Here is a 22,784-nt window from a genome sequence, read left to right as displayed (position 1 = left end):
AGATTGAGATTTAGAAGGATTTAGTGCCACTTTTTGTTTCATTTCATTTGGATGTAGCAATTAAAACTGCTATTCTTTAGTCCTAATGAATACATTTTATCCTATGAATAATAGGACATAGTAAATACATCAGTTCAATCACTGACAGTGGCTTGGAAATATGTTTTTTTCTCTCAGATATTGATGGTCAATTAAAATGATTTTACTGAGTGTTTAGTGTATGTTCTATTACCATTATTAAAGTGATATAAACAGTAAAAATGCTATTTTGAATGACATTACTGTTACTTAAAGAAAAGCTATTAGTAAGCTGACTTTAAATCTTGTAATGATTTTCTCAGTTCTTTCTAGATGCCATGTATGTTTTAGTCATCAACATATGGGGATAATAATTTCCACTTCACAGAGTTGTGAAGACTGAATATCATATATAAAGCATCTCAGAATCTTGTTTTATTTTCTTGGTCACTGATAGCTTTTCTCTTCTCTTCTCTGGGGTAGGATTGACAAATGAGGTTAAACAGGATTTGTATGGCTAGATGGTAGAGGGTTCCAATTATATCTGAGAAGTTTACACTCCATTTTATACTTGGGAATCATGGGAGAATTCTAGGCAGAGAAGTAAAATGAGGAGGTTTTGAGAAAAAATAGAACGGAGGCATAGAGACCACTGAGGAGGCTACAAAAATCTGACCTGGTAAATAATGAGGGCCTGGCTAGTGTTGTGGGAAAGAAATAGAAGAAACGAGACATTTTGAATTAGTAACTGATGGTACTCAGTGACTAGGTGGGTAAAAGAGGAGGAGAGGGGGAACATGGTTGTTTAGTGTTGCCAGAGTCTAAGGCAAAGGTATAACTAGGTCTGATGTCAAAGTCTAGACTCCAACCTTTTGGCTTCCCTGCGCCACATTGGAAGAAGAAGAATTGTCTTGGGCCACACGTAAAATACCCTAATGCTAACAATAGCTGATGAGCTAAAAAAAAAAAAAGTCCATGCATAAATCTCATAATGTTTTAAGAACGTTTACTTGGTAGTAAACAGGTACTGTGGCCGTGGGTTAGTGATCCTGGGTTACTAATAGGAGAAAGGGCAACTTGTTACTTAGCAAACACTTCAACCTTTAACCCAAGAGGTCACCATCTTCACTAATCTCATCTACTTCCCCATATGCAGCCCAGTCAGTATTGGAAGAGAATCCTTTAAGCTTTTTTTCATGAATAGGCCAGTAGGGGCCTCTCAAATACTGAGAGAAAGTGTCTCTTTAATGGACCCTCTCTTTCCTAAGTACATAGGATTAATATCTTTTTCTACCTAGCAAAAAGCTATTAAGGGTAGTACTGTTACTATTACACTAACCTTAGATTTATGTGAGGTATTTCTCTCTTAGTTAAATTGAATTAGTCACCCTTAAGAACCCACAGATGCCCAGATTCTGAGAACAAAAATAAAATGCTTGATTTGGAGGTTAATAAATTAAATAGAACAATGTACTTTCAAGAAAACAGGTATTTCATATCAAAACCATGTGAATGTATAAGTCTTAAGGACAGATTTGGTTTATCTCAAGATAATAAAATCTTAAGGAATATTTTTTGAGAAGAGATGTCAGAACACTTTTCCCAAATTAATTCAGTTCTGTTTTTGGAATTAAACATATAGAAGATTGAATAGATTAAGTATTTTTCTTTGAAAATATATAGTTAATAATGGACAAGACTTAAAAATTATATTTTGGGCCAGGCATGGTGGCTCAAGTCTGTAATCCCAGCACTTTGGGAGGCCGAGACGGGCAGATCACAAGGTCAGGAGATTGAGACCATCCTGGCTAACATGGTGAAACCCCGTCTCTACTAAAAAAATACAAAAAAACTAGCCCGGCGAGGTGGTGGGCACCTGTAGACCCAGCTACTCAGGAGGCTGAGGCAGGAGAGTGGCGTGAACCCGGGAGGTGGAGCTTGCAGTGACCTGAGATCCGGCCACTGTACTCCAGCCTGGGCAACAGAGCGAGACTCCGTCTCAAAACAAAACAAAACAAAACAACAACAAAAAATTATATTTTGGGTTACATTCTTACAAGTAAATTGCTCCTTGGATTTAAATAAGATATTTTCTGAAATATATTACTTTCAGATCACCAGAGGTTTGTTTTTTGTTTGTATATATTTTATAAAGTAAATTGCACTCCAGTACTCTAAACTGTGTACTAAGCAAAGAAGGGTTGTGCCTTCTGACATATATTATACTGAGTACTCAGGATAGAAAAGTAATAATCTTATACCAGCTGGGTGCGATGGCCCATGCCTGTAATCCCAGCACTTTGGGAGGCCAAGGCAGGTGAATCATTTGAGCTCAGTGGTTGGAGACCAGCCTGGGCAACACAGCAAGACCCCATATCTACAAAAAATACAAAAATTAGCCTGCATTGCAGCACACACCTGTAATCCCAGCCATTCAGGACATTAAGGTGGGAGGTTCGCTTGAGCCTGGAGGCAGAGGTTGTAGTGTGCCATGACCTGCGCTTAGCCTGGGTGACAGAGTGAGACATGGTCTTAAAAAACATGTAGACAGTGTTCACTATCAGATAGCATATTCAAGAGGAGGATAAATATGCTGCAAATATATATCTATAAACCAATTTGGAGGTTTAAAAGTATTTTAATTTAATTTCTGGTTATATAATTTCTAAATTAGGTTAACAACTGAAAGCAAAAAAAAAAATGACCCAAAATTTTTATTAATAATGATTTTTTTTTTTAGGTATGAATAGCAATGATGAATTATTTGAGAGGTAAATATCTTAAGAGTTAATTCATGATTTTCTTTAAAGTTGGGTGTGTGTAGATAGTGGAAATTTTGTTGTTCATATGTGTGTGAATTTTTACATTATACATCTTTGTGGTTTAAAGGAATATAAGTTTTCATTGGGTATGGAATATTTTTAAGAAATTGAGGATTGTTATATCCCTTACTGTTTTAGCACAAGTAATTAGAATTCAATAGACTATACTACATTTTCTTATATAAATATAGATCAAATTTAAACAGGCAGAATCTATAGAGGTTTTCTTCTGGGCCATATGTTTCCTTTTTAAAGAAAATCTACCAAGTCATTACTTTTTGTTGATTAGTCTTTTTCGCTGAGAGATACTAGAATTGCAGAAATAGAAGGAACAGTAGATATATGTTTATCATTTTGTGTTCATTTGTTACATGTTTATTTTTGCTTAATGTAATTAAGTTGTAGATACTGATTTATATTTCTTAAATTACATTTGCAAATGAAGTGCTTCAGTAGATCCACTCCAGATGACTGGATTGACTGATATTGCAGACATTATTGATGACCTTATAACTAAAGACGGAGTTTCCAGTGAAGAGCTGGGCTTAACAGAACAAGCTAAGCGCACCTCCAGGTAATCATTGAATAATTCGTTTTTAACCTGTTTAAAATGCTTCTCATTCAAGAATGTTCAAAACTTGTCATATTTTAATGTGATTTTTATGAAAAAAATCTGAAGCATAGAATAGATTTTTTTCTTCATGTTTTGTTATGTATATGTGTCAGTCTTCCCTTTTCCCTAACAGTTTATAGTATATAACTGTATCCTGTGAGTTTTCCCAAGAATCACTGTAAGTACAACATACATTTAATCCTATCTCTTACTAGAAGTAATTAATGATTTAGTTCATAGCACTTTATCCTAAAATTAACCCATAGAATACATTTTAAATAGCTTTTCTGATGTATCATGCAAATAGAAAACAAAAAAGATCAGGCACTACTGTTTTTATATCAGATAAAACAGACTTTAAACCAACAGCAGTAAAAAAGGACAAAGAAGGGTTTTACATAATGATAAAGAGTTCAATTCAACAAAAAGACTTAACTATCCTAAATATATAAGCATTCAACATTGGAGCACCTAGATTCATAAAATAAGTACTTACAGACCTATGAAACTATTTAGGCAACCACATAGTAATAGTGGGGGACTTTAACACCTCACTGACAAAGTTAGACCTATCATCAAAGCAGAAAACTAACAAATTCTAGAATTAAATTAGACACTTAATCAATTGAACCTAATAGACATCTGCAGAATGCTCCACCCATCAACCCCAGAATATACATTCTTTTCATCTGCACATGGAATATACTCCAAGATCGACCAAATGCTTGGCTGTAAAGCAAGTCTCAATAAATTAAAAAAAAAAAAAAAAAAAAACCTGAAATCTGACTGATATGGTTTGGCCATGTCCCCATCCAAATCTCATCTTGAATTGTAGTTCCCATAATTCCCATGTGTCATGGGAGGGATCAGGTGGAGATAACTGAATTATGGGGACAGTTTGCCCTATCCTGTTCTCATGATAGTGAGTTCTCACAATAACTGATGGTATTATAAGGGGCTTCCTCCTTCAGTGGGCACTCATTCTTCTCCTTCCTACCATCATGTGAAGAAGGCCATGTTTGCTTCCCTTTCTGCCATGATTGTAAGTTTCCTGAGGCCTCCCCAGCCATGCTGCACTGTGAGTTAATTACACCTCTTTCCTTTATACCTTTATAAATTATTCAGTCTCAGGTATGTCTTATTTAGCAGTGTAAGAACAGACTAATATAGTAAATTGGTACCACAGAGAGTGGGGTGCTTCTGCAAAGATACCTGAAAATGTGGAAGCGACTTTGGAACTGGGTAACAGGCAGAGGTTGGAACAGTTTGTAGGGCTCAGAAGAAGACAGGAAGATGTGGGAAAGTTTGGAACTTCATAGAGACTTGTTGGGTGGCTTTGACCAAAAGCCTGATAGCAATATGGACAGTAAGGTCCAGGCAGAGGTGGTCTCAGATGAAGAAGAGGAACTTGTTGGGAACTGGAGGAGGTGATTCTTATTATCTTTTAGCAAAGAGACTGGTGGCATTTTGCCCCTGCCCTAGAGATTTGTGGAACTTTGAACTTGAGAGAGATTATTTAGGGTATCTGGTGGAAGAAATTTCTAAGTGGCAAAGCATTCAAGAGGAAGCAGAGCATGAAAGTTTGGAAAATTTGCAGCCTGACAGTGCAGTATAAAAGAAACACCCATTTTCTGGGGAGAAATTCAAGCTCACTGCAGAAATTTGCATAAATAATGAGAAGCCAAATATTAGTCACCAAGACCATGGGGAAAATATCTCCAGGGCATGTTAGAGACCTTCATGGCAGCCCCTCCCATCACAGGCCTAGAGGCCTAGGAGGGAAAAATGATGTCCTGGGCCAGGCCCAGGCCCTCCCTGCTGTGTGCAGCCTAGGGACTTGGTGCCCTGCATCCTATCCTCTCTAGCTGTGGGTAGAAGGCGCCAAGATACAGCTCGGGCTGTGGCTTCAGAGGGTGCAAGCCCCAAACCTTGGCAGCCTCCATGTGGTGTTGAGCTTGTGGGTGAACAGAAGTCAAGAATTGAGGTTTGGGAACCTCCTCGTAGATTTCAGAGGATGTATGGAAATCCCAGACTGAAGTTTGCTGCAAGGGCAGAGCTCTCATGGAGAACCTCTACTAGGTCAGTGCAGAAGGGAAATGTGGGGTTGGAGCCCCCACACAGATTCCCTTCTGGGGCACTGCCTAGTGGAGCTGTGAGAAGAGGGCCACCATCCTCAGACCCCAGAATGGTAGATTTACCAACAGCTTGCACCATGTGCCTGGAAAAGTCACAGATAATGCCAGTTGTGAAAGCAGCTGGGGCAGAGGGCTGTACCCTGCAAAGCCTGCAAAGCCACAGGGACAGGAGCTGTGGACAGGACCTGTCCAAGACCATGGGAACCCACCTCTTGTATCAGCATGACCTGAATGTGAGACATGGAGTCAAAGAAGATCATTTTGGAACTTTAAGGTTTAATGACTGCCCTATTGGATTTTGGACTTGCATGAGGCTGATAGCCCCTTTGTTTTGGCTAATTTCTCCTATTTGGACTGGGTGTTTTTACCCAATGCCTGTACCTCCATTGTATCTAGGAAGTAACTTAACTTGCTTTTGATTTTACAGGCTCATAGGCAGAAGGGATTTGCCTTGTCTCAAATGAGACTTTGGACTTGGACTTTGGAGTTAATGCTAGAATGAGTTAAGACTTTGAGGGACTGTTGGAAGGACATGATTGTGTTTTGAATTATGAAGACATGAGATTTGGAAGGGGCCAGGGCAGAATGATATGGTCTGGTTGTTTCCCCATCCACATCTCATCTTGGATTGTAGTTCCCATAATCCCCACATGTTGGTAAAGATAATTGAATCATGGAGGTAGTTTGCTCTGTCCTGTCCTCGTGATAGTAAAAACACTATTTCACGAGTTCTGATGGGTTTTTTGTTGGTTTTTTCTTTTTTTTTTGAGATGGAGTCTCGTTCTGTTGCCAGGCTAGAGTGCAGTGGTGCGATCTCAGCTCACTGCAACCTCCGACTCCCTGGTTCAAGTGATTCCTGCCTCAGCCTCCTGAGTAGCTGGGATTACAGGCATGTGCCACCACGCCCAGCTAATTTTTATATTTTTAATAGAGACAGGGTTTCACCATATTGGCCAGGATGGTCTCAATATCCTGACCTTGTGATCTGCCCCCCGTCGACTTCCCAAAGTGCTGGGATTACAGGTGTGATGCAGCAAAAGCAACATTGAGAGGAAAATTTAGAGGCTGGGCACGGTGTCTCACACCTGTAATCCCAGCACTTTGGGAGGCTGAGGCGGGTGGATCACCTGAGGTTGGGAGTTGGAGACCAGCCTGACCAACATGGAGAAACCTCATCTCTACTAAAAATATAAAACTAGCTGGGCATGGTGGCACATGCCTGTAATCCCAGCTACTCGGGAGGCTGAGGCAGGAGAATCACTTGAACCTAGGAGGCAGGGGTTGTGGTGAGCCAAGATCGTGCCATTGCACTCCAGCCTGGGCAACAAGAGCAAAATTCTTTCTCAAAAAAAAAAAAAAAGGTGGAAAGTTTATAGCACTAACCACCTGCATCAAAAAGTTCGAATGATTTCAAATTAGTGATCTAACATCACACCTAGAGGAAACAGAAAAACAAGAACAAGTTAACCCCAGAGCTAGCAAAATAAGTAACTAAAATCAGAGCAGAAGTGAACAAAATTGAGAACCAAATATCCATACAAAGAATCAATAAAACCAAAAGTTGGTTATTAGAAAGGATAAACTAGATTGATAGACCACTAGCTACATTAACAAAGAAAAAAAGAGGGAAGATCCAAATAAGCGCAATCAGGAAACAACAAAGGTGACATTACAATTGATCCCACAGAAATACAAAAGATCCTGAGACTATTATGAACACCTGTATGCACAAAGTAGAAAATCTAGAGGAAATGGGTAAATTCCTGGAAACACAACCTCCCAACATTGAATCAGGAAGAAATTTGAAACCCTGAACAGACCAATATGAAGTTCTGAAATGGAATCAGTAATAAAAAACCCACCAACCAATAAAAGCCCCAGACTGGATGGATTGACAGCCAAATTCTGCCAGACATAAAAGAAGAGCTGATAGGAATTCTACTGAAACTCTTTAAAAAATCAAGGAGGACAGACTCTTCCCCAGTCATTCTATGAAGGTGGCATCACCCTGATACCAAAACCTGGCAAAGACACAGGGAAAAAGGAAAACTGTAGGCCAATATCCCTGATGAATATAGAAGCAAAAATCTTCAACAAAATACAGCAAACCGAAAGCAGCACATCAAATTGTGGTGATTGTTAATTCACCACAATCAAGTAGGCCTCATTTCTAGGATGCAAGATTGGTTCAACATACACAAATCAATAAATGTGATTAATAGCCATTCATGACACACCCACAGCCAACATCTTACTGAATGGGCAAAAGCTGGAAGCATTCACCTTAAGAACTGGTACAAGACAAGGATGCTCAATCTTACCATTTCTATATAACATAGTACTGGAAGTCCTAGCCAGAGCAATCAAGTAAGAGAAATAAATGCAAGGCATCGAAATAGGAAAATAAGAATTCAGATTACCTCTTTTCCATGACAGTATGATTCTATACCTAGAAAACCTAAAGACTCCTCCAAAAGCCTCCTAGAACTGATAAATGACTTCAGTAAAGTTTCAGGATACAAAATCAATATACAAAAATCAGTAGCGTTTCTATGGAGAACCAAAGCAAGAATGCAGTCCCATTTACAACAGACACACACACACACACCTCTTAGAGCTCTAAGACCAAGTTATATCAGTGTTTATTTGAGCTCGGGGAAGAAAGTCAGTGAAAGAAGGCAATCACAGCAGTTCTTGTATTTGTAAGTGAAGGGCAAGGAATTAGATGTAACTAGAGTGTGTGCATTAGAAGGAAAGAGTGGGACTAGCTGAGTATGGAGACCAGAGGGAATCACTGAGTTCAACCTATTGACAAGCAGTAGGGGGTGATCAGAAGGGGCTTTTTTTCTTTTCATTTTGCTTCAGGAGAAAAACGATTTAATATCTACCAACTTCCCCATCCCCCAAGTAGCTGCATTCTGCGATTTCAACTTTTCTTCCAATTCTTAATCCTGTTTTCTCCGCTTGTAAAAGGAAAGTTATCAAAAACAAAGGAAGGTTATCAAAAACAAAATACATTGGCAAAGTACTCATCACTTCTTCGACTTATATTTTTATTGCCATGAAACTGTTTCCTGTGTTCTTCTATCCAGACAGACATTCACTGCAGTCTATAAAGTGAAAGATGTAAGCAAGGATATATAACTGTTTCAGTGAACAGATTTGGTGAAGTGCCTTCTGTTTTAGTACTTTAAGTTTATCACATTTTGTTGACTTCTGACATTCCATTTTTCCTAGATTGGAGGAAAGATCTGTTTATGTAGTTTTTAAATGTGCCAGTGCCTGCACGTTAAGATTTTTAAAAATAAAATTGTATAAAACATATAATGTATTGGTCTTTTGGGGGGAATTAGATGCATCATCACTGTATTACACTGTATCACAACTGTATTACAGCTTCATCAACATTAACTGGTTTGCTTTCGTGATGTTTCTGAGGAATTGGTTCTTTTTGCAGAGGTTCAAGAGAAAGGGCTTTTGAGAAGTTCTCTAGTTCCTTTTGTATATTTACAAATGCTTTATTCACATTGTTAACTTTTCATCATTCATAATGTATATTTTAAGATTAGTGGGCTGGGTGCAGTGGCTCACGCCTATAATCCCAGCACTTTGGGAGGCTGAGGCAGGTGGATTACCTGAGGTCAAGAATTCGAGATCAGCCTGGGCAACATGGTGAAACCTCATCCCTACTAAAAATACAAAATTAGCCAGGCGTAGTGGCACATGCCTGTAATCCCAGCTACTCGGGAAGCTGAGGCAGGAGAATCGCTTGAACCTGGGAGGCGGAGAATGCAGTGAGCCGAGATCGCGCCATTGCACTCCAGCCTGGGCAACAAGAGTAAATCTCCATCTCACCAAAAAAAAAAAAAAAAGAAAACAGGTTAGTGGTAACTGGTTTTGCTTTGTTTTTAGCCTTAAAGTTGTTGTGTCTGGCAATGTGAAATACGTTCCTGGACTTCTGCCCCCTTAATTTGTTCTTGGCCATTGTCTTTGATGTGTATATGCAGGTTCTTTTTTTTTTTTTTTTAATTAATTTCCGTAGGTTTTGGGGGAACAGGTGGTATTTGGTTACATGAGTAAGTTCTTCAGTGGTAATTTGTGAGATTTGGTGCACCCATCAACCTCAACAGTATATACTGTACCCAATTTGTAGTCTTTATTCCTCACCCACCTCCCACCCTTTCTCCCAAGTCCCTGAAGTCCATTGTATCATTCTTAGGCCTTTGTCTCCTCATAGCTTATGAGTGAGAGCATATGACATTTGGTTTTCCATTCCTGAGTTATTTCACTTAGAATAATGGTCTCCAATTCTATCCAGGTTGCTGCGAATGCCATTATTTCATTCCTTTTGGTGGCTGAATAGTATGACATGGTGTATATGTGTACCACAATTTCTTTATCCACTCATTGCTTGATGGGCATTTGGGCTGGTTCCATATTTTTGCAATTGTGAATTGTGCTGCTATAAACGTGTGTGCAAGTATCTTTTTCATATAATGACTTCTTTTCCTCTGGGTAGATATCCAGTAGTGGGATTGCTGGATCAAATGGTAGTTCTACTTTTAGTTCTTTAAGGAACATCCACACTGTTTTCCATAGTGGTTGTATTAGTTTACATTCGCACCAGCAGTGTAGGAGTGTTCCCTTTTAACCGCATCGCTGCCAACATCTATTGTTTTTTGATGTTTTAATTATGTTCATTCTTACAGAAGTAAGATGGTATCGCATTGTGGTTTTTATTTGCATTTCCCTGATCATTAGTGATGTTGAGCATTTTTTCACATGATTGTTGGCCATTTGTATATCTTCTTTTGTGAATTGTCTCTTCATGCCTTAACTCTATTGTTTTGATGGGATTTTTTTTTCTTGCTTATTTATTTGAGTTCTTTGTATATTCTGGGTATTAGTTCTTTGTCAGATGTATAGATTGTGAAGATTTTCTCTCACCCTGTGAGTTGTCTGTTTACTTTGCTGATTGTTTCTTTTGCTGTGCAGAAACTTTTTAGTTTAAGTTCCACCTATTTTTTTCTTTTTTTTTTTTTTGAGACAGAGTCTTGCTCTGTTGCCCAGACTGGAGTGCAGTGGCTGGATCTCAGCTCACTGCAAGCTCCGCCTCCCCGGTCTACGCCATTCTCCTGCCTCAGCCTCCCAAGTAGCTGGGACTACAGGCGCCCGCCACCTCGCCCGGCTAGTTTTTTGTATTTTTTTGGTAGAGACGGGGTTTCACCGTGTTAGCCAGGCTGGTCTCGATCTCCTGACCTCGTGATCCGCTCGTCTCGGCCTCCCGAAGTGCTGGGATTACAGGCGTGAGCCACCGCGCCCGTCCAGTTCCACCTATTTATCATTGTTTTTGTTGCATTTGCTTTTAGATTCTTGGTCATGAAGCCTTTGCGTAAGCCACTGTCTAGACGGATTTTTCCTGTGTTATCTTCTAGAATTTTTATGGTTTCAGGTCTTAGATTTAAGTCCTTGATACATCTGGAGTTGATTTTTGTATAAGGTGAGAGATGAGGATCCAGTTTTATTCTTCTACATGTGGCTTGCCAATTATCCCAGCACCATTTGTTGAATAGAGTGTCCTTCCCCCTTTATGTTTTTGTTTGCTTTGTCGAAGATCAGTTGGCTATAAGTATTTGGGTTTATTTCTGGGTTCTCTATTCTGTTCCATTGGTCTGCGTGCCTATTTTTATACCAGTACCGTGCTGTTTTGGTGACTATGGCCTTATAGTTTGAAGTCATAATGTGATGCCTCCAGATTTATTCTTTTTGCTTTGTCTTGCTTTGGCTATACAGGCTCTTTTTTTGGTTCCATATGAATTTTAGGATTGTCTTTTCTAGTTCTGTGAAGAATGATGATGGGGTTTTTTTTGTTGTTGTTGTTTTGTTTTTGTTTTTGTTTTTGTTTTTTTACAGAGTCTCACTTTGTTGCCCAGGCTGGAGTGCAGTGGCACAATCTCAGCTCACTGCAACCTCTGCCTCCTGGGTTCAAGCAATTTTTCTGCCTCAGCCTCCCTAGTAGCTGGGATTACAGGTCCGCACCACCACACCCGGCTAATTTGTTCATTTTTAATAGAGATGGGATTTTGCCATGTTGGCCAGGCTGATCTTGAACTCCTGACCTTAGGTGATCCACCCGCCTCAGCCTCCCAAAGTGCTGGGATTACAGGTGTGAGCCACCGCACCTGGCCCTTATGGTGGTATTTTGATAGGAATTGCATTGAATTTGTAGATTGCTTTTGGCAATATGGTCATTTTCACAATATTGATTCTACCCATCAATGAGCATGGGATGCGTTTCCATTTGTTTTGTTATCTATGATTTCTTTCAGCAGTAATACATGCATGCAGGTCCTTAAGCGCCAGGTGGCACCATCTGCATGCAGCACAGGGCTTTAAGATGGAAATTAGAGCCAGTTAGAAGACTTATTTCAGTAGTTTAGAGATGAGGTGATCAGAATGAAGAGTGTAGGGTAATAGGTGTAAGTAAACATTTGGAGGCTATCAGGTGGTAAGAATGACAGCTTTTCTACTTGGGTGACTGAGTTGATGGTGATTTCTTTAGCAGGATAAAGAATGCAGGGGCAACACAGGGAAAACCAATCTCTACCAAAAATATAAAAATTAGCCAGCCTCATAACCCAATCTCAAAATAAATTTTTTTTAAATAAAAATATCTTTTAAATCCTGCATTCTGTTAATTTTGCTTCCTTCCCTGAGAAGGACATAATATATCTTTTGTTTGTTTATTTGTTTTTTGAGACAGGGTCTCAGTCTGTCACCCAGGCTGGGGTGCAGTGGCACAATCATGGCTTACTGCAGCCTCAACCTCCCCAGGCTTAGGTGATTCTCCCACCTTAGCCTGCAAGTAGTTGGGACTACAGGTGTGTGCCACTGCATCCAGCTAGTTTTTACAGTTTTGGTAGAGACTAGGTTTCAAAAACACAAATAAGTAATTAAATAAATTAATTTAATTAAATAATGGCTGGGCTCAGTGGCTCACTCCTGTAATCCCAGCATTTTGGGAGGCTGAGGTGGGCGGATCACCTGAGATCAGGAGTTCGAGACCAGCCTGGCTAACATGGTGAAAACCCGTTTCTACTAAAAATACAAAAAGCTGGGCATGGTGCTGCGAGTCTGTAATCTCAGCTACTCAGGAGTCTGAGGCAGGAGAATCGCTTAAGCCTGGGAGGCAGAGGTTGCAGTGAGCAGAGATCGTGCCATTGCACTACAGCCTGGGCAACAAGAACGAAACTCCATCTCAAAAAAATAAATAAATAAAAAAGAGAATACAGTTTTAGATATAAGGTGGCAGAAAAACATCGAGTGGTAATATTCAGTGGTATATTAGTTTTAAGTCCTCTGCAAAGCAGATGGGATTTTGATGAGCAAGAGATTTATTTGGAGAAATGCCTGTGAAGGAAAAAGGGAGGATGCCATAAAATTGGGGAAAACTATCAGACTGCAGTGTTGATGTAGATTTGACCCTGTGCTGGGGGTCCCCAAGATCACCCCCAGGTTCAGAAATCACCTAGGAGGATGCACAGAACTCAGCAAATAGTCATTTTCATGGCTATAATTTATCCTAACAGGAGGCAAAAGGTACATGGAGTAAATTCCAGGGGAAATCAGGCACAAACTTCCAAGAGTCTTTTCCCAGTGGAGTCGCACAGAATGCACTTAAATCCTCCAGTAACAAGTTGTGACAACATGTGTAAAATGTCTACCAGGCAAGCCCATTAGAAACTCCATGCCTGGGGTTTTACTGGGGGGATACTGCCTGCCATGTGTAAAGATTCCAGAGTCTCTAAAGGAAAGCAGATATTCAGAATAAAATGTATTGTTTGTATTTGTGACTAGTCTTCTGTTTAGGAGGGTGTCTTCTTCAATCACTGGGTGATGCATCTGTCCAAGTCCCCATCTTTTAAAACAGAAACTTTTTAAAATTTTATTTTTTGGAGACGGAGGTTTGCTATTTTGCCCAAACTGGGCTTGAACTCATGATTGTCCCACTTCAGCCTCCCAAGTAGCTGGGATGACAGGTGCATGCCACTGCACCTGGCCCCAAATCCCCATTTTGCACCACCCATTTTCTCAGACCACTCTTAGTACATGTATGTTAGTTCAGATCCTCCAAGAAGCTAAGGTCGGTTTAGCTGCAGAAGAGATTTACTGGGGAAAATGCTTGTGAGAGGATAGCAGAATGCAGGGAAGAAGTAAGGAGAAGCATCAGACTACGATGCAGCTCTCAGCCCTCCCTGTAAAGGAGAGGGAAAGAGGGTAGGGGAGACAGAGTCTCAGTGCACTGTGTAGTTTTAAGAATGTTTCAACTGGGTCAATGGTAAGACCTCAGGCCAAGTCACCCACAGAGTCACCTGTGTCTTGCAGGAATGGGCCTTTCACAGTATCCCTGCCATGCTTAGTCCATTAATTTGGGCCAGACCATGGAAAGTGTGACATGAACCTAAGCATGGGAGTAGATCCAGAAGGGCAGGTGTTGGAAGTCACCTCTGTGTTGCAATTGTTTTGTTTTTTTGAGACAGTCTTCCTTTGTCACCCAGGCTGGAATGCAGTGGCACGATCACTGCTCACTGCAGCTTCGACCTCCCAGGCTCAAGTGATCCTCCCACCCACCTCAGTCTCCTGAGTAGCTGGGACTACAGGCATGTGCCATTCAACCTGGCAAATTTTTTTTTCTTTTTTATAGAGATGGCATCTCATCATCTTGCCCAGGCTGGCCTTGAGCTGCTGGGCTAAAGCAGTCCACCTGCCTTGGCCTCCCAGAGTTCTGGGATTACAGGTGTGAGCCACTGAGCCCAGCCCTGTATTAGAAGTTTTGAAGTTGATAGAAATAGTGCAGGGAATAAGTTATATTAATAGATAAAGAAGTGAAAACCTCCCCGTTTTACATGATGTGATTATTATGCATTGCATACCTGTATCAAAATATCTCATGTACCTTATAAATATATACATCTACTATGTACCCACAAAATTAAAAAGTTAAAAAAAAAAGTCAAAAGGAGAACCTTTAAGACATTAGTTTTGAAGCAGTGAGCAGACAAGAAAGGAGCCAATGCAGGAGGCTATATAGTTTTCTGAGAGTTAGGAAAAGATCCAGTAAGATAGAGTTTAAAGAAGAAGGGAAAAGAGTTTAAGGCAAATGTTGTAAAGAAGTTGTTAGCTTTCTGAGTCCCTTTTCAGTGGAGTTCAGGTAACAAATTGGAGTGAGTTGACTAGAGAACATAAGTATATACTGCTTTTGAAGATGGGGCAAAATATTTCCAGATAAATAGTGTTTAGTCATGATATATCTTATCTGCATAACAAATTTAAAAGCAAATGATGTCTTACTTGTTAAATTTCTTAGAATTCAGCATTCTTCTGGCAGACATTCACAAAGAACTGACAAGGAAAGAAGAGAGATTCAAGCCTGGATGAAAAGAAAACGAAAAGAAAGAATGGCAAAGTACTTAAATGAGCTGGCAGAAAAGAGAGGGCAAGAACATGATCCTTTCTGTCCCAGAAGCAATCCAGTAAGTCTGCAGTGTCAAGGGCAATGGAATTATAGAATATGTGTAATTACTTTCCTGGCAAAATTTTAAGAAAAAGATTAACATAATTTGGATACATTTTTAATTTGGCATATAGAAAAGTAAATGTTTTACTTAAGTCAGGAAAAGTTAATTACCTTAAAACGTTACAGGATATTGTGCTAACCAAGTTATACTGAATTATCTTAAATATTTTTTTGTCCCCCAGGCTAATGATGGCTGTAGCATTTTAACAAGAGGAAGAGGTTGAGTAATTGGGTGACCAATTGGAGTTGTTCCTTTAATTTTCAGTGAGAGTCATTGACAGTTGAAACAACTGACTATGTGTATTAAAGCCATTTTAAAAACTCACTTTTCTATGCCTGCTCCCTTACTTAGTTTATAAAATTTACTTGCTTAGAAAACTTTGAGGCTCAGCATGGTGGCTCATGCTTATAATCCCAGCACTTTGGGAGACCAAAGTGAGAGGATCACTTTTGACCAAGAGTTGAGAGCATCCTGGGCAACAATATTGTGAGACCTCGTCTCTACCAAAAAAAAAAAAAAAAAAAAAAAAAAGAAATTAGCCAGGTTGGTAGCACACACTTGTAGTCCCAGCTACTCTAGAGGCTGAGGCAGGAGGATCATTTGAGCCCAGAAGTTTGAGACTGTATTGAGCTATGATCACACCACTGCACTCCAGCCTGGGAGACAAAGGGTGACCCTGTGTCTACAAATAAAGCAAAAGCTAACAAATAAAAAGCCCCTTAATTTTCTGTTAATAAGTTACCTACAAAAAATACAAAAAAAAATTGTCATGTATCAACAGAACAATGTCACTTCTGTGTGTGTGGTTTTTGTTTTTTTAACTGTCTTTAAAACTGTCAGCATTTATTTACTGAGCCCTAAATACAGACATCACCATAGCCAGGTCAGGTATATTTTTTTTCAGATGGTAAAACAAAGCACTGTTACTTTGATAGTCACATTACTATGAAAATTACATTTAGATTACAGTTTATCTTTTACTTTGTAATCTGAAATAAAATATAATATCCCTTCATTTTTTCAGCATCATTAGGATAACAAATTATTTTGGTGAATTTTCCAGATAAACTGTTCCATTAAAACACCAAATGGTGCAACAGTAGGTGAACTATTGTTTAAAGTGCAATTTACTTACCTGTCTCTGAAAAGAGTATATTGGTGTTAACATAACATTTTCTTGATAGCCCAGGAGACATGGTAGTGGCCTTCAGGGCTACTGAGGTACATGAACAGAATCTTAAAGTGTGTACATGTGTATTTGAGAGAAGAATGTGTGTGTGTGTGTGTGTGTGTGTGTGTGTGCGCGCGCGCATTCCCCCACCCTAATGTAGAATGGGTTCTGACATTACCTTCTCGCTGTCAGGGAAGTAAATACCCAAGATGGTTAGAATTGTGTCCAAATTTAGAATAAATTGGCCAGGAATAGTGGCTCATATCTGTAATCCCAGCACTTTGGGAGTCCGAGATAGGAGGATCACCTGAGGCCAGGAGTTCAAGACCAGCCTAGGCAACATAGTAAGACCTCGTCTCTAAAAAAAAAAAAATAAAAAGTAAGAAAATGAAAATTAGCCAGATGTAGTGGCACACACCTGTAGTCCTAACTACTCGAGGTGAGAAGATCACTTACGTCCAGGAGTTGGAGATTAAAGTGAGTTGTGATCATGCCACTGCACTCCTGCCTGGGCAACAGAGTGAGCTCTTGTCTCAAAATAAGTAAACTCTAAGGGTTTAAGAACTGCTTGGTTCATAGATTTTGTGGTCTCATTCAAGATTGCAGACATTTTTTGTTTTGTTTTTTAACTTCTATTTGGGTAAGTTTGGATGGGATTAGTGAGGTATTAATGTAATTAAAATTTTCATTTGAATTTCTATTAGAAATCAACAAGACCTTTAATTTGTTAGTGACTACTTCTCTACAGGACCTTGAAAAAGTGCGTTTACTTCTGAGTGTCCATTTTTATATACATAATTGTGTGTGAAAAGAACCTCACATGTAACTCACACCAATAGTTCTTAATGTTCTGGAATAATATGTATGTGTCTGACATTTGTTGTTTGCCTTCTGGTGTATAACTTGAAGAGTTTACAAGTCACAGTCAATTCACTGTAGTAGGTTTCTGATAAACATTTTAAAACATAAAAATAATTATTTTAAATGTCTAATTTCAGCTTTATTAACAGGCTCTTGGTGAGGTTAGTTACAAGATTGAGTACAAAGCATAGGTACTTCCACCTAAAATGTTCCTACTTCACATTTTTTGTGCAGCCAAATAAGATTCTCTCCTAATTAACTCAATAAAATATATTAACTGAACTAGGAAAATAGATTTTGCATTCCATTTATTAAATTTTTCTTTATTTTGAAATGGAGTCTTGCTCCGTCGCCCAGGCTGGAGTGCAGTGGTGCGATCTCAGTTCACTGCAGCCTCTGCCTCCTGGGTAGCTGAGATTGCAGGTGTATGCCACATACCCGGCTAATTTTTGTATTTTTAGTAGAGACGAGGTTTCACCATGTTGGCCAAGCTGGTCACGAACTCCTGACCTCAGGTGATCCGCCCGCCACCGCCTCCCTAACTTGGTTTTTACTTTCATTACATGATGTTTTAATTTAACTTTTTTATGTTTTGTGCTACAGTAGGAAGCTTCATCAAACACCACAGTGTTTTGTACTGTTTCCTCAATAACAGAATTATGTCTAATGGTTTAATTATTTGGATTGAACAATAATGAACCAACTGGATATTTCTTATGCAGCTTTACATGACTTCAAGGGAAATAAGGCTGAGACAAAAGATGAAGCATGAAAAAGACAGGTGAGTTTGGTAGCTGTAACCCTGTGTATTCTCTCTGACTTCCTTACTACCTGAGGCATAGGTTAATGCCTTAGGAATTCAGTTTTCACAATAGTCTCTTTTTTGTCAATAAACAGAAAATTATGGAAGATATCACTGCAAGGAAAATAATGAGACTCACTAGCCTTTTTTCAAATTTGCTTTCAAATATTACGTGTTTCATTCAGTTTTTATGACTTTTATTTCTGCTGTTCTCCCTTTCCCAACCCAGATATTTACATGCATTTGGGAAATACTCCAGAGACCATAACTACAAGTACTTTTAATGATACTACCTAATCATTTTCAGAAACCTGACAAATAGAAGGATGTGAGAAGCGTTGAAGAAAGAAAATGCTAAGTGAAATTAGCCAGGCATGGTGGCCCCGTGCCTGTAATCCCAGCTACTTGGGAGGCTGAGGCAGGAGAATCGCTTGAACCCAGGAGGCGGAGGTTGCAGTGAGCCGAGATCGTGCCATTGCAATCCAGCCTGGGTGACAAGAGTGAAACTCTGTCTCAAAAAAAAAAAAAGAAGAGAAAAGAAAATGCTAGGTGATCTTCGAACACTATATTCCCTCTGGATAGATGAACTGAAAGCGACTCTTAGTAAATGATGCTTAATTCTTTGTCTACAGATTGCTGCTCTCTGAACACTACAGTCGTCGAATCTCACAAGCATACAGTCTGATGAATGAACTATTATCTGAGTCAGTACAGCTACCAGCTGTACCACAGAAACCATTGCCTAACAAACCCAGCCCTACTCACTCTTCCAGATATCAACACTGCCCTTCTTCAAGAGGGTAAGACAAGGTTTGACATGCCATTTGGCAAGATAATGTCAGGCCTGATAAGAAGAAATGTAGCACTTTTGTGACCTAAGTTCAGTGCATTTGCATTTACCCTGCTTAGAGTTGTGATGATAAAGTGAAGGAAAAAAAGTAGTCTCATAATCATGAGGTCTTTATACATTGATATAATCACCAAGGAAAAAGGCAGAAATTGTGTTACATTTCTCACTAAGCTTACAGAGCATTTAGGTATTCCAGAAGTATGAAATTTAATATGTGTGCAGTCCTGTTTTATTTAGTTGTTGTTAATATTTGCCTCTGTAATTTGCCTCCTAACTGCTCATCCTATTTTTCCATTTGTCGTCTCTCTTGCAGAAACAGCCAGTCCCCAGCTGCTTACCACTTCCCTTTCTGCTACCCACCCCAGACCTGCCCAGTTATGCTCATTGAACTGTAGCTAGTATTATGTATTTTACTTTAATCACCTACAGAGGGGTTATATGTGAGTTCATTAGGCAGTAATTAATTAAACATAATGCTGAAGAAAACTACCCAAGTATAAAATTTCTTACGCATGGTCAACAAACATGCAAAGTTCTATTGATATCTGTTGGTGATCATAAGGTGAACATGAATTGGAGTACAGTGTTGTTAAGCATCACCACCTTTGACAAAATGAATTATTAGAATTATAAACATAATCACATAATTTAAGAGCCTAGAGGAGATACTACCAACACAAACCCAGATGTAATCAGATCATTTGTGTGTGTACTGTGGAGTTTACTTCAAATACCAAAGAATCCCATTGAGACTTTTCTAGAATAAAGCAGGGATTAAATACATATATAACTGCCCAGTATATGGATAATTTGAAATGGGGAGTGAGATAACCACAAAAAAATTTTGTGAAAAAAATGAAGTTTGAGGTATAAGATACAAAGAATAATTTGTTGAGAGTTATATGTTAAGTGTATCACTGAGGTACAGAATAGGCAGTATCAAGTGAATATAATCTGAGCTATATTTTGGTCCATTTTTTTTCTTTAAAGTAACAGGGTTTTGCTCTGTCACCCAGGCTGGAGTGCAGTGGCATTCACAGGTGCAATCATGGCACACCACAGCTTGACCCTCTGGGTTCCAGTGATCCTCCTGTCTCACCCTCCCCAGGAGCTGGGGCTGTAGGCCTGTGCTGCTGTGCCCAGCTTAATTTAGGCTTTTTGAAATATTAAAGTTTATCACTGATATGAGATTCTAGGAATATAATAATTATGTGATTTCTACTATAGAGAGAATCAACACGGTTACAGTTTTCTAATAAATCGACCTGGAAAAGTCAAATATATGTCCAAACCAAGTTACATCCATAAGAGAAAGTCTTTTGGGCAACCTCAAGGCTCACCTTGGCCACATGGTAAGACTTAAAGCTTTTTTGTAAATTGTCTGATTTGGACCTATTCCTTCTTGTCTCCAAAGTTGTGTTTTCATTAGTAAAAGGTATAAGTCTTAGTAAAGAGGAGTTCTGATTTGAACAGAATGAAAAGCATTGATAAAGACTTAGCTGTAATTTTTTTTTTTTTTCTGCTTTGAAGTAAGGCCCTAGGAATTTTTCTAAGTGAATGGCTTTGTTTTTTTTTTTTTGAGGCGGAGTCTCGCTCTCTCGCCCAGGCTGGAGTGCAGTGATGAGATCTCGGCTCACTGCAAGCTTCGCCTCCCGGGTTCACGCCATTCTCCTGCCTCAGCCTCCCAAGTAGCTGGGACTACAGGCGCCTACCACCATGCCTGGCTAATTTTTTGTATATTTTAGTAGAGATGGGTTTCACTCTGTTAACCAGGATGGTCTTGATCTCCTGACCTGGTGATCCACCTGCCTCTGCCTCCCAAAGTGCTGAGATTACAGGCGTGAGCCACCACTCCCGGCCTTGAATGACTTTTTTTTTATTTTTCATTTTTTTGAGACGGAGTTTTGCTTTTGTTTCCCAGGCTGGAGTGCCAGTAGTATGACCTCGGCTTACTACAACCTCCGCCTCCTGTGTTCAAGCGATTTTCCTGCCTCAGCCTCCCAAATAGCTGGGATTATAGGTATGCACCACCATGCCTGGCTAATTTTGTATTTTTAGGAGAGACGGGGTTTCTCCATGTTGGTCAGGCTGGTCTCAAACTCCTGACCTTGGGTGATCCGCCTGCCTTGGCCTCCCAAAGTGCTGAGATTACAGGCGTGAGCCGCTGCAGCTGGCCGAATGGCTTTTTTATAATAGCATTTGAAGACTCAGGGTATTAGATATAACTTTTTTGGGAGTCTGTTTCTTTTGTATATCTGGCTAAAGATGTAGGCATTTGAACAAATCAAGTTCTGATAGATTGCAGGATGAATACATCACAGAAGAGAAATGCTAAGAAGCTCAGATTGAAATAATGTCATGTTTTTATCCTTTGAAAATTTTCCACATTTCAAGGTATATCCATTATTTACTAACCTTTCTTTAGTTAATTGTGCCATATTTGAGTTTTGATTACTAAAGTAAAACAGTTATTTGTAATATGTTTATATATTGAGAATGTATTATAATAGCTGACATGTAATATAAATGTATACATTTACAAATACAAAATAAGCCCAGTGCGGTGGCTCATGCCTGTAATCCCAGCACTTTGGGAGGCCGAGGCGGGCAGATCACAAGGTCAAGAGACTGAGAACATCCTGGCCAACATGGTGAAACCCTGTCTCTACTAAAAATACTAAAATTAGCTGGGCATGGTGGTGTGCGCCTGTAGTCCTGGCTACTCTGGAGGCTGAAGCAGGAGAATCGCTTGAACCTAAGAGGCGGAGGTTGCAGTGAGCTGAGATCGCGCCACTGCACTCCAGCCTGGTGACAGAGCGAGACTCTGTCTCAAAAAAAAAAAAAAAAAGGTAAAATAACAACTAATTATGTGGCAGGTTCTGTTTATGTTCTTTAATTACAACCCTGTGAGATAGGTGCTATTATGTTCCCACTTTAAAGACGAGGAAACCAAGGCAGAGAGAAAGCTCAAATAATTGCCCAAGATCATACAACTAGGAAGTGGTAGAGCCAAGATTTAATCCTAGGGTTGGGTCTAGAGCCTACACACATAGAACCAACCAACACTTCAATATGCTGCCTCAATTTAGAACATTGAAATTTCCATAAATCCCAATTCTTTAGATGAAACCCTTCGTGATTTGGTTAGCTCTTGGCTTTTTTTTTTTTTTTTTTTTTTTTTTGAGACAGAGTCTGTCACCCAGTCTGGAGTGCTGTGCCATAATCTTGACTCATGGAACCTTTGCCTCCTAGGCTCAACAGCCGTCTCCCACCTCAACCTCCCGAGTAGCTGTGATTATAGGTGTATGCTACCATTCTCAGCTAATTTTTGTTTATTTGTTCGTTTTTTGTAGAGATAGGGGGGTCTCGCTGTGTTGCCCAGGCTGGTCTTGAACTCCTGAGCTCAAGCATCTACCCACCTCAGCCTCCCGAAGTGCCAGGATTACAGGTGTGAGCTATCATGCCTGACCAGCTCTTGGCTTTTTTGATTGACAAATTACAGTAAGAAAATACTGCTCTTTTAAAACTGAAATTTCAAAATAGTGAACCATACTTTTTAAAAAATATATTATTTTACACCTGATATATTTGCCAGAATTAAACACGTATCTAAAATTGTCAAGGTTTTAAGAACATCTGATGGTTTCTTAACATCTGATGGTTTCTTAACATCTGATGAAAAAGTCTTGAATTATACAGAAATATGTCTTCCTGTTATATATGTTCAATTTCAAATCTTTGTTTTTACCTTGTGCTTTGACAGTTGCTATGGCCTTAGCCTGTCTTTCCGTTAATCTCACCTGCCCTTGCTGGATTATGCTGAGGAGGTGCTCCTGCTACTCCTGGTCTCAGGAACCCTCAGCAACACTCATACCCACGCAGAAACGTCTAGACCCTCTGCTTGGCCTTCAGGCATCCTCTGTGTGTTCTCCTG

At 39.5% G+C, this 22,784-nt stretch overlaps 1 protein-coding gene across 5 annotated transcripts in view; it reads left to right on the top strand.

The window, feature by feature from the left end:
- Positions 1-22,784, top strand: part of CPLANE1 (ciliogenesis and planar polarity effector complex subunit 1) — a 162,996-nt gene that overhangs the window by 128,418 nt on the left and 11,794 nt on the right. For 4 of the 5 annotated variants that reach the window (XM_015139879.3, XM_015139883.3, XM_015139882.3 and 1 more), the window contains 6 exons: positions 2,759-2,789; positions 3,286-3,414; positions 14,956-15,121; positions 17,921-17,979; positions 18,633-18,800; positions 20,078-20,202. In XM_015139879.3, coding sequence (XP_014995365.2) covers positions 2,759-2,789; positions 3,286-3,414; positions 14,956-15,121; positions 17,921-17,979; positions 18,633-18,800; positions 20,078-20,202 — 678 coding nt within the window. The remainder of the gene's footprint in view (positions 1-2,758; positions 2,790-3,285; positions 3,415-14,955; positions 15,122-17,920; positions 17,980-18,632; positions 18,801-20,077; positions 20,203-22,784) is intronic. The other variant, XR_003730286.2, reaches the window with a different exon arrangement.

Source organism: Macaca mulatta, chromosome 6 (assembly GCF_049350105.2).
Source record: "Macaca mulatta isolate MMU2019108-1 chromosome 6, T2T-MMU8v2.0, whole genome shotgun sequence".
Taxonomy (NCBI): Eukaryota; Metazoa; Chordata; class Mammalia; order Primates; family Cercopithecidae; genus Macaca; species Macaca mulatta.
Note: the sequence above shows the minus strand (reverse complement) of the source record. Positions and strands in the feature narration are given on the sequence as shown.